Genomic DNA, 12,324 nt, shown 5'->3' on the forward strand with positions numbered 1-12,324 from the left:
ATAATCTTTTTTAAAGTTTCAATCCAGTTGCCTTTGTTTTTGGCAATTATTTTTCAATAAGAAATTGAGATAGAAGCAGATTACTGGAAAAAGTGGAGAGGCTAGGAATTGTTAATTACCTTTAATTTGGGTTTTAAAACTCTGAAAATTTTTAAGTGACGAAGTCAGAGGCATTAAGGGTTGTTCTCCTGTAGACTCCCATTGTCTAATACACCAATGCAAATACTCTACTGCATTCAAGAACACTCTTCTTGAACTAAAATGTTAAAATATGGTAGAACTAACGTGGCAAGGTGAGCAATGATGACTAGTGTAAATATTTCAGTTAAGTATATGATCACGTCAGCTGTCTTTCATTTGAGACTTTGCTCCTCAGCATTGTAAGAATGATTTTATAGTAGAATGTGAATGTCCTTATCAGAAAGAAAAGATTTACCTCACCTTTGTTTGATTACCAATTAATATAGATTCAGTTTCAAAAGTATTAATGTTTCACTACACCCTAGTCCACATTAGATATGTAGTCTGCTATAGAAATGAATAGAGAATTGGTTAAAACATTTTGGGGAATGAGAAGTTAAATCTTGTTAGAAGGAAGTTCTATCCAGTTCAACTGTATTAAGCTCAAGTTTCTAGCATTTGGAATTTGTATTACCAGAATAACAAAATGTTGCAACTGGGATTGTTAAGGAGATTGACTAATTTTTTAGCTACAGAGAATTTAGCTACAGAGCCATTCAATATTTCTTGCTCCAAGCCAAGGGATGTGGTGTGCGTTTCCAAATAATTACCATCCTTGGAAATAGCTGCCTAAAAGATTTTCGTTTTACACACAGATAAAAACGTGGCTACAAACTTTGTGCTGAAGAGGAACTATTCTGAGTCTTCTGGTAAGATATACTGTGTGTCTAATGTACAATGTAAAACATAGAAGAGCTACTCAACAAATTTATTCTTGGCTGCGGGATGCAGCAGGTGCATCTTCTAGTAATTGGGCTTTTGAATGTGAAGAATATGTTGCTTTTTGAACAAATGTTTGAAGTCCCCTTGTCCTTTTTATCCACTTTTACATCTTACTTAACTGTCTCTTTGATTTTTGTAACTTGTATGCTGTCATTGTTGCATATATTTCATTCTATTCTTGCTAATCTTCTTTATTGTTAAGTGGTGCCAGTTTACACTGGAGGCTTTATTCCAGTGTAAATTGTGCCAAAAATATTTTCAGTGTGAAATGGTCAAAACATCACAGTTGTGGTATAACAGTTTACTTCCCATTAGAACACTGGCAGTATCAATGTCTTTACACTGCACTACTGGAAGACCCGAAGGGTTGCCTATGATGTCTCTCGGAAGCAAGTTTGCATCATGATACGGGCACATAATGCAAATTTTGTTTCCTGGACTATACTGTGCTTGTGCATGCAGTTTGTACTGTGCATTGCGCTGCTGTGATCTGCTGATGAAATGGTTCTGCTTTATGCCTGGAGAAATTTGGTTCGATTAAATTAACTAATGCAACTTCAGTAATGGGCAAAGTCTTCTGCCATGCGATAATCAAAAATTATTTGATCGTATTGGATGTATTCTTGGACACTATTATATAGCAGCATTCATCAAGCAGCAGTTTCACTTCACTGTTTAATTAAAATTAAACGTGACCTGAAAACTGAGCAAAATTTTAAAAGCATTTTGAGCAGAAACGTAGAGATCATATTTCACTGTTTTCCACCCAAGTGCCCAAAAGGATAGCACTTCCATTTGAGAAAAATTCTGAAGTGTCTGGCTGGGGTCTGTCTATGATTTCTGTGTGCAAGTACATCAGTTATTTGTTTTAAATATGTACAGTATGTATACACAACTTTATATGTCTGTAATTTAAACCCATTTTCATAAGTGTTTCAGAGTTGGTTAAAAAATAAATGTTTATTTCCTGTATCTAAACTGCTATATTGAAATCTGTGGAATGTTTTCTAAAATTGCTGTTTTTCACATTGGGATAATTGGTATGTTTTCAATAAAATGTAATTCCATGTTGCACAAGCTCTGTACAGCTTTATTTGATATGAAACTGAATTTTATAGTTTATGTTGCATTTTTTCTTTAAGTACTTTATTCTAGTAGCTGCTTTGTGGGGAAGGGGGACTGCTTTGTTTTCAATGTGATGCTGTTCTCTATTGTCTGTCAGAAATTCTAAGTGAAACTACTGTTGCTGTTTTTTGTCACCATTCTTTTTAAGCTCGAAAACTACACCAGTAGGAGGATAATACTTCTGCTGTTAAATAATGCATCATAATTCCTGTACAACCTTGTTGATTATGTGATGTATAAACATTTGTTGGCCTTGAGAGGTGGTTGGAAACTGTCGTCTATGTTACAGTGACCTTTCTGCTTTCATCTATGATAGCCTATTTTGGATTATCATCACTAATTTCTGGATTATCGTCACTTATTTAAGACTTTCAATCCGAAACTCTATGCAACTATGAAGTTAGAAAATTTGTCATTCTGTGCCTTTGATTCTTGGCCCTCCATTCTGGATTGATCTTTATTCTTTAGCAAGATTGTTGAGCACAGATTTGGAAACTTTGACACCATTTTCACAGTTTTTTGATGGATGTGAATTCTAGTTTTCTGCTAGATTTATTTTTGTATGAAAATTTGTTTCCTGATTTTACTACTGACTTTTTTGTTTCACTGAATAACTGAGAGAAGCCATCCCTATCAATGACTTATGGAAAGTTGTTTTTTAAAGCAGAGCAGTATTGGTATCCAACATCTTCCCAACCACTGAAGTCAGGCTAACTGGCCTATAATTTTCTTTCTTCTGCCTCCCTCCCTTCTTAAAAAGTGGAGTAACATTTACAGTTTTCTAGTAGTCCAGAACCATTCCAGAATCTAGTGACTCTTGAAAGATGCCTTCAGAATCTCTTCAGCTTATCTCCTTCAGTACCCTGGGGTGTAGTCCATTTAGCCCAGATGACTTATCTACCTTCAGACTTTTCAGTTTCCCAAGCACCTTCTCCTTAGTAATAGCAACAACACTTACTTATATCTCCTGACACTCTCACATTCCTGGCATTCTGCTGGTGTCTTCCACAGTGAAGACTGACACAGAATACTTATTAAGTTCATCCGCCATTTCTTTATCCCCCTGTAGGACCTCTTCAGTGTTATATTGCAGTGGTTTGATGTCCACTCTCATCTCTCTTTTATTGTTTATATACTTGACTGAAAAATCTTTTTGTATCTCTTTAATATTATTGGCTGTCTTACTTTCATATTTCATCTTTTCTCTCTTTATGGCTTTTTAATTGACTTCTGTTGCTTTTGCAAAGCTTCCCAATCCTCTACCTTTCAACTAATATTTGCTATATTATGTGCTGTGTCTCTCACTTTTATGCTGTTTTGGACTTCCCTTGTGAGCCAAAGTTGCCTCATCCTCCCTTTAGAATACTACTTCATCTTTGGGATGCATCTTTCCTGTTCCTTCCGAATTGCTTCCGTTGCTGTTCTGCTGTTATCCCCTCTAGTGTCCCTTTCCAATCAACTTTGGCCAGCTCCTCTTTCATGCCTCTGTAATTCCCTTTACTCCATTCTAATACTGGTACACCCAGTTTTAGCAGCAGCTTCTCAAACTGCAAGGCAAATTCTATCATATTATGATCATTGTCTTCTAAGGGTTCCTTTACCTTAAGCTCCCTAATCAAATATGGGTCATCACATAACACCCAATCCAGAATTGTCATTCCTCTGGTACACTCAACCACAAGCTATCCTAAAAGCCATGTCGTAGGCATTCAACAAATTCCCTCTCTTGGGATCCAGCATCAACCAAATTTTCTCCAGTCTACCTGCAAATTGAAATCCCCTCATGACTATCGCAACATGCCTTTTCTATATCCCATTGTAAATTGCAGCCCACATCCTGGCTACTGCTCAGAGGCCTGTATACAATTCCTGTCGGTGCCTTTTTACCCTTACAGTTTCTTAACTCTACCCACAAGGATTCTACATCTCCTGATCCTGTGTCACCTCTTTCTAAGGATTTGACGTAATTTTTTTTTTTTACCAACAGAACCACCCCATCCCGCTCTGCCTATCTGCTTATCCTTTTTTGGAAACTGCTGATCCAATTCTTACCTTTGGATGTTAAACTCCTAACTATGATCTTCTTTCAGCCACAACTCAGCGATGCCTACATCATACCTGTCATTCTGTAACTGTGCTACAAGATCATCTACCTTATTCTGTATACTGCATGTATTCAAATATCTTTGTCGACTTTGGCAACCTGTTAGACTTTAATTCATCCCAATGACAGCAATTTTGCCCTTTCGTCTGCCTCTCCTTCCTCAGTCTCACAACACGCTGCATCTAGTTGTGTTCCAGCTGCTCCATTCTTCACCCTTATCATTTCGGTTCCCGTGCCCTTGCCAAGCTAGTTTACAGCTTTAGCAAACCTTCCCACAAGGATATTGGTCCCATTCAAGTTCAGGTGTAACTGTCCTTTTTGTACAGGTCATACCTTCCCCAGAAGAAATCCCAGTGACCCAGAAGCCCTGCCCCCTGCACTAATTCTTCAGCCACACAAAGGATAACCAGGATTATACTTACTTGGATAACCCCGGTTATGCAGGCGGCATTGTTGTACGAAAAGTTGAACAAGTTAGGTCTGTAGTTACTGGAATTTAGAAGTATGAGGTGACGTTATTGAATATTCTTAGTGAGCCTGACAGGGTAAATGCTGGGATATTTTTCCATGTGAGAGAGATTACATCGTTCTAAAATTAAGGAGGTGCCCACTTAAGGTAGAGCGGAGGTAGATTTTCTTTGCAGATATGGAATCTCTGTAATTCTAGTCCCTAAAAACCTCCAGGCTCAATCCTTGTATGTATTAAAAGCTGAGATAGTGTTTTTTTAAAAGTCAGTGAGGAATGAAAGATGATGGAGAGTAGGTGGGAAATTGAAGTTGAGGAAAATAGGATCAGCCTATATCTCGGATGGTGGGCCTTGTTCAGGGAACCAAATGGTTTTCTCCTATTTATTATTGTCTTAGGAATAGAAAAGACAGGATTATCTATGAGAGTTTTTTTTTTAGGAATTCTGGCTTTGCTTATTTGAATTTTCTTCAGTGTCCATCGTAACAAATGAGATTGAGTAGTTTTGAGTTGGGAGTTTATGGACATTCACACCGAAGTACCTACGGTACTAGTAACTAAATGTCTAATTAAGCTAATTTCTTCTGCCAACATAATATATCCATTTCTCTCATTCTCTGTACATTCTTGTGCCTATCTAAGAGGCTCTTAAATGTCTTTCTCATATTTTCCTTCACTACTACCCCTAGCAATGCGTTCTGGGCACCCTCCACTGTCCAAAAAAAGTAATTTTGTCCCAAATATTCACTGCACCCACTTTTTTTAGCTGACTTCCTAGAGTGCTTGACTGGGTGAGAGCAGCTATCCTTAAATGATAGCCAGATACACCTGCTGTTCCTGTGGGCTTAAAACTTAGCTCCATGATGAAACAGAACACTTCAAAAATTCACTTGAACATCCATTATATACAGCGTTTATATGTGAGTGTGCCATTATGCAACTAGTGGTTGAGAATTTTGAAGAAGCAGCCACATATTAAGTATAGTCAGAGCTGTAGATTATGGTTGTGGAGTGTTTCCATTCTCTGAATTGTCTCTGCTTATAAAAAGTAATTAAGTTATTTTCCTCTTGGATGTTGTAAATCAAAGATGAGGCAAAACCAGATAATCCTTTAATTGTGATCCTTTAAATGTTATCGTGGCCTTGCGCTTTTGACAAATAATTAAATAATTGACACAGTTTTGAATTGCTCCCTGTTACCAATTTAGCTCTGTGGTTTACATTATTTGAAAGCATCTAGTCTGACATTACTCAACAGGAGTGTTATCACATACTGGAAATTACCTGGCTGATTTGCATACAAGTAAAAAAAAATTAAATTTTGAAATTATAAAATTAATGAATCATTCACTGTGCAAGGATTTATGAATTTGATTGAATACTATTTCCCCTAATAATCATTTGCTTGTGATTTTAAAAATGAAGCTAGTATGATAAAGGCTGCCCTGGTTATTACAGTGACCACATAAAGAGAATTATCTTTTCACAATTTTTTTGCTGATTCATGGAAGTCCAAGGTTCAGGTAGATAATACCGCTTACAAGTTTTACTTGTATCTGTAGTTTGGTCAAGGTTATCTTCAGTAAAAAAAAACACACAATATCATCTGTCCTGAAGGCCCAGCTTTTGCTTTAGATTGATAGGAAACTGGGTTGGAATGATGGCTTTTTCTGCTGTTCATTTGGATCAGGCCTACCTTTTACTCAGTTCTGTTTAGGCAAATCTTCTCCATGAGCCTAACAAAAATATGGTGGTTCGTATCATAAAAGTTAAGTTGACCCAACATCTATAGTCATTAAAGGTGAGGATTCCAGATTCGTAGTATACTTAGTGTAGAAGAAAGTGCTACCTGACAAACTTTAAGTGGTCTACCTCTAATTTTAGCAATTATAATCCTTATACTTGTGCTGCCACAAGTGGAGTAGTTGATCTGTATTTGTTCTCTTAGAGTTGTATTGTTCTTTAGAATGTTTTGATTAGATCAATTACCAAACTTGTTAAACTCAAGGCAGTAGAAATTAAATTCAGAGACAATCTGTATCTTGAATTTAAGCTCAATTGATCTTGGTTTTATTCAAATAAGTCTGTTATATCTCAACCAAAATCAATTTTTGTAGGCCAAATTCCATTAATAATTTCAACTGTATTTGTAGCTGTTCACTAATTCATTAATATACCTTGACACACTTAATTCTTTTGCTCCTGCACATCCCTTAGTTACTCCCTATTTCAATGTGAAATTTTTCTGCTCCAAGGAGAGTGGATCCCTTGCACCCCCTCCCCTACCTCACGTAAACACCCGACATGACTCCGTGAACTCTGATTCTGGTATGGTCCTGTAGCAGGGTTTCAACCTGAAACACTGACTCACGCCTTTTGCCTCCACAGATGGTGCTTGACCTGAGTTCTTCCAGCATTGTTTATTGTTCCAGATTCTAGTGTCTGTAGTCTCTTGTCTTCCCATCATGAAATCTACCTATCATCTTTTTGCTTTGCTTAGTTATGTGTTTATTTGCCTGTTGCTTTGTGATTCTCCTTTCTCCTAATGTGCCTCCAAAATAGAAGTTATCTGTAAACTTGGACATTCATTTGTCATTTCCCACCAGTCAGAGTATTGCCCTTTCTGTGTGACTTTGAAACAAGTTGCAAACCCATCTCACATTGCCTGCATTTTTCGTATGTTGTTCCAATTCAAAATATACCACCGCAAAAAATGAAAATAAATGAGCAAACGTGAAATTCTCCAGAAGAATAATAACTTAATTGCTGATATGCCATAATAAAATTCTGTTAATTTTTTTCTTTTTTCCCTCTTCACCTTCTAGTGTCATCGTGTATAACCACTTATAAGAAGACTCCTCCACCAGTTCCACCGCGAACCACATCTAAACCATTTATTTCAGTTACAGTCCAGAGCAGTACAGAATCGGCACAAGACACATACCTTGACAATCAGGACCACAAGAGTGACATCAACAGTCAATCTGGTCTCAGCAATTCTTCGGACAGCTTGGATAGTGCCAGAGCTCTGAACAGTACTAAAACAGGAAGTGTCAGTGCTCTGGTTCGTGAACAGTCAGAGAGCCAACATCGAAATGCTACAGTGACAACTGAGAAGGGATCACTCATCAGTGAGGATCCAAAATTGGAAACTCCCCCAAAGAGAAAACTTTCTTCTATTGGAATACAGGTAAAGTCTGAGGTAATTTACAAGTCAGAATTGCAGCAATGAATTTCTTTTTGCAAATTCAGAGAGGTGTTTTCAAGCCGTGCACTATGTAGCTAAACCAATGAAATGGGTCTTGAAAAGAGGAAATGTCAGAAGCATTCAGCAGCCCAGGCAACAGAATAAAAATTTCAAGTCAAAGAGCTTTCACTAGAGCTAGGAAGGAGAGAAGTTTCAAGTTGCAGAGGGAGTTGGGTGAGAGATGAAGTCTGGTCTGAGTCCCATCTATCTCTCGTTCAAATTAAAATTATTATCAAAGTACATACAGTATATGTCACCATATACAACCCTGAGATTTGTTTTCTTGAGGACTTGCGGAGTAAATCAAGGAAGGACAATAGAATCAATAAATGACCACACTAGCCTGAGCGTTCAACCAGTGTTCAGACGACAACAAACTGTGCAAATACAAAAGAGAAGGCAGTAATAATAATAATAATAAATAAATAAGCAATAACTATCGAGAATGTGAGATGAAGAGTCCTTGAAAGTAAATCTAGAGGTGGTGGGAACAGTTCACTGTTGGGGTGAGTGAAGTTATCCGTTCTGGTTTGAGAGCTTGATGGTTGAGGGGTGATAACTATTCCTGAACCTGGTGGTATAGGCCTTCAGGCTCCTGTATCACCTACTTGATGGCAGCAGCGAGAAGAGGGCATGGTCTGCATGGTGGGGTTCTTGATGATGGATGCTGCTTTCTGGCGACAGTACTCCGTGTAGATGTGCTCAGTGGTTGGGAGGGCTTAATCATGATCTAGAAGGCCGTATCCACCACTTTTTGTTCAAGAGTACTGGTGTTTCCATACCAGACCGTAGCAACAAGTCAATATACTCTCCACCACTGATCTATAGACGTTTGTCAAAGTTGTAGCTGTCATGCTGAATCTTAGCAAATTTTTTAAGGAAGTAGAGGCAATGCTGTTCTTTCTTACACCGAATTTAAAGTTGCTGACCCACTCCACTTCTGATCTCCCATTGAGGACTGGCTCATGGACCTCCAGTTTCTCCTCCTGAAGTCAATAACCAGCTCCTTGGTATTGCTGACATTGAGTGAGGGGTTGTTTTTGTGGTACTACTCAGGGCAGGTTTTCAGTCTTTCTTCTATACCACCTCTGATTCGGCCTACAACAGTGGTGTCATCAGCAAACATGTTGTAAATGTATTGGAGCTGTGCTTGGCCTCACAGTCATAACTATAAAGTGAGTGGAGCAGTGGGCTAAGCACACAGCCTTGTGGTGCATCTGTACTGATGGAGATTGTGGAGGAGATGTTGTTGCCAATTTGAACTGACTGGGGTCTGCAAGTGAAGGAAATCGAGGATCCAATTTCACAAGGAGGTATTGAGGCCAAGGTCTTGAAGGTTATTGAATAGTTTTGAGGGATGATGGTATTAAATGCTGAGCAGTAGTCAATGAAGAGCATCCTGATGTATGCATCTTTGCTATCACACTTGTCTATGACTGCTTCTATGAAACCCGTGACAATGATAGTGTATACATTCAGATCTTCTGAATCCACCGACTCGATGCAATCCTACAGTCTTTCCTCTGCAAAACCACCTTGTTATCTTTATATCTGGAGCCTTGCTCTTTAGCTCCTCCCTGTATGCTGGTAGGAGAAGGACAACCAAGTGATCAGAATACTTGAAAAGTGAGTGGTCTAGGCATGATAGCATTCCTTATCATTGTACAGCAGTGGTCGAGTGTGTTGGGATCCCTGGTGCTGTAGGTTATATGCAGATGATAATTGGGAAGAGTTTTCTTCAAACAAGCCTGATTGAATTCCTTGACAGTGATTTGAAATGCATCAGGGTGTGCTGTTCCTTGTTTGGTAATGGCAGTATTCACCATCTCAGTGCCTGATTAATGTTGCCTTTTGGCAATATATAAACACAGTCAGGATTATGGTTGAGAACTCTTGTTAAGTAGAACAGTCAGCACTTAATTGTTAGATGTTCTAGGTCGGGGGAGCAAGAGTGCGACAAGACCGCCACATCCGAGCACCATGGAAAGCTTATCATGAAACACAGACCCCACCTTTTGCCTTCTTTAAATCAGCAGTCCGGTCCATCCTGTGTATTAAGAATTCTTGTTTCCTGATATATTAAGAAAATGCTGGCCATGCTTTTTTAAAAATTTCCAATTTCTAATCTTCAAGTATAATTTACAGTGCAAGACGTTTTTGATTCAAATTCTGTCAGATATATGGGCCTCCCACATGCCAGTTCCTGTACTTGTCTGCCACAAATGTTATGTTACAGGCATTTAAACTATTTCCTGTATAACTTTAGCTTCTCTCTGAAGGACATTGTGGAAACCACAAAGTGTAAAATGTTGAGGCATTTAATTTCTGTTTGGTGCTGATTCTAGTTTTTTTTCTACTCCTTCAGTTACAGCTGTTTCTTAAGAATTTATATGAATATTTTAATTTTTTTGTTTAACTAGGTGAATCTACATGACATAAACTGATTACGTAGAAAGTATTTCAATCCCATACAGATGCTTTCATTGTTTGAGTGCTTCCTTCCTGCCTGGGTGTAAAAGACATTTGTGCTGCTCCTTTTCTGCTACCATGTTATATATTTTTTTTTTGTTTTGGTCCCTATCCAGTCATGAATTCCCATTGGCGCCAGGATTGAAGATTTTGGCCTTGCTAATGCGGGTTCACAAATTTTAATACAGTTTGAATAGATTGGAAAAACCTGAGGCACTATGAAATTTTAGACTTTGGTTATTAAATGGTAAGAGCCAATTATACAAGAAATTATTCTTTTCATTTTTTGTGCCAGTAATATTACTGTTCTCTGAGCAAGAGCCTGTACCTTTTTGGAATGCTATTGTAGACTCAGTGAACCAGATGGTACAATACCTTGTTTTAGAAGCACAATAATACTGTTGTTTGATCAGTAAGTACAAAGAGGTTTTAGATGTGGATCAATGTAAAAATAGCACCATGACAAGTACATTGAAGTTCTGTGGTGACTCTTCACTTAAAAAGTCTCTTAGTAAATTTGAATTATAAAGTGTAATTTAACCCAAATTTGACTCAAAACTGGCTTGTCCTACAGCATCTATTTAATTGAAGATTGGAAATCGGAGATAAAACTGCCTTGCAAGCAATTTCTTCACTGATCATTTGAACAGCGTATTAATTTTGGTAATGCACATTGATTTTTCTTTTTTTTTATAGTTAGCAATATTTCTTTCAAATGTTAGCATAAGGATTGTCTATGGGATAGGTTCAATTTTGCAGGATTTCCCATTCAGGTTAATTGAGGGCATCACTATTTGTCTTTGATGTTAATTACCTTCTGTGCCAAAGATCCCAGTATACCAAAGCTTATTTCCTGCTGGCCTCAAAAGTGCAAAATCCTAATATTTTCATCATCCTTCTTTTATCTTGCATTTTTCCTTGTTGCTAATTATCAAGTAAGATCTTTCTCGGTAAGGTGGTGGCATGCATGGTCACAGCGGCCTCTCCAGATCCAAACTGAAGGTACAATTCTTCATCTTTTACATCTTTTTTTATGATCGTGGCACATTGCTGCATATTAAGAACTGCAGGTCTACTCCATTAGTGAGTTGATCAATAGGGGAGGAACTGGACTTGTTTCAAACTGTGTTGCTGTCTGCTACAGAAAGGCGTTGGAGGCAGAGCAAGGTCTAACCTTTGATTGTCTTGGATGTTATTCCTGTGATCACGAGACCCTGTTGGACATTGGTAATGTAGAGTTTTGCAAGTCTGGTTCACTGGCTTATTGGCAAGACTGAAGGCGGGAGTGCTGTGTGGCTTCGGTTAGGGTGTGGAGCAGGCCCTCAAGCCGCAGGGTCACCTGTTGCAGCTGCCCAGTGGAGGTGATGCCGGACATGGTGTGGTGCAGTGGGCATCCATGCTGGATTAGTGCCTGGCCACTCCTGCTGGTGCTGTCCTCCGGTGTTCACTCGGTGAAGACAAGCAGGATTGCGTTCATCTGCAGCTGCACTAGCACATCTGTAGACATCTACCTACAAGATATGACACTTAGGGACTTAAGCTGTATTATTATTTTGTGTGACTGTATGTTTACTGCTATCAAAATTATATGTGTTTTGTGCTGTGTATGAATGTTGGTACAATGTTGTCCCTGGAGGAATGCTGTTTAGTTTGACTGTATTCATATGTGGTTGTATGACAATTGAACTTGAAGATCAATGGAGCATTTTTTAAAAATCCGTTATCTTGAGATAAGTCATGCAGTCCAATTGATCTCAGTTCTTTCAACCCTTTACCTGGTCTTTGGTTTTCATTACGGTTGTGTGCTTCTAAAATTTTTTTTTATCAGAAAGAACTGTACACAATGCAAAATTTCATCTTTTCTCCCCCACTGCATTGTGTATATATTTTTTAACTATGCCTACATTATAGTTATCCTGGTCAGGTCACTTGTCTGAGTGCTACTGGTAC

At 38.3% G+C, this 12,324-nt stretch overlaps 1 protein-coding gene across 2 annotated transcripts in view; it reads left to right on the forward strand.

The window, feature by feature from the left end:
* LOC140187083 (disks large-associated protein 4-like) overlaps nt 1–12,324 on the forward strand; it is a 276,915-nt gene that overhangs the window by 237,820 nt on the left and 26,771 nt on the right. The window contains exon 8 of one of the 2 annotated variants that reach the window (XM_072242023.1): nt 7,484–7,848. In XM_072242023.1, coding sequence (XP_072098124.1) covers nt 7,484–7,848 — 365 coding nt within the window. Of the gene's footprint in view, nt 1–7,483; nt 7,849–10,953; nt 11,038–12,324 lie in introns of those variants that run through there. The other variant, XM_072242032.1, reaches the window with a different exon arrangement.

The sequence above is a fragment of the Mobula birostris genome, chromosome 2, assembly GCF_030028105.1.
Source record: "Mobula birostris isolate sMobBir1 chromosome 2, sMobBir1.hap1, whole genome shotgun sequence".
NCBI classification, from domain to species: Eukaryota; Metazoa; Chordata; class Chondrichthyes; order Myliobatiformes; family Myliobatidae; genus Mobula; species Mobula birostris.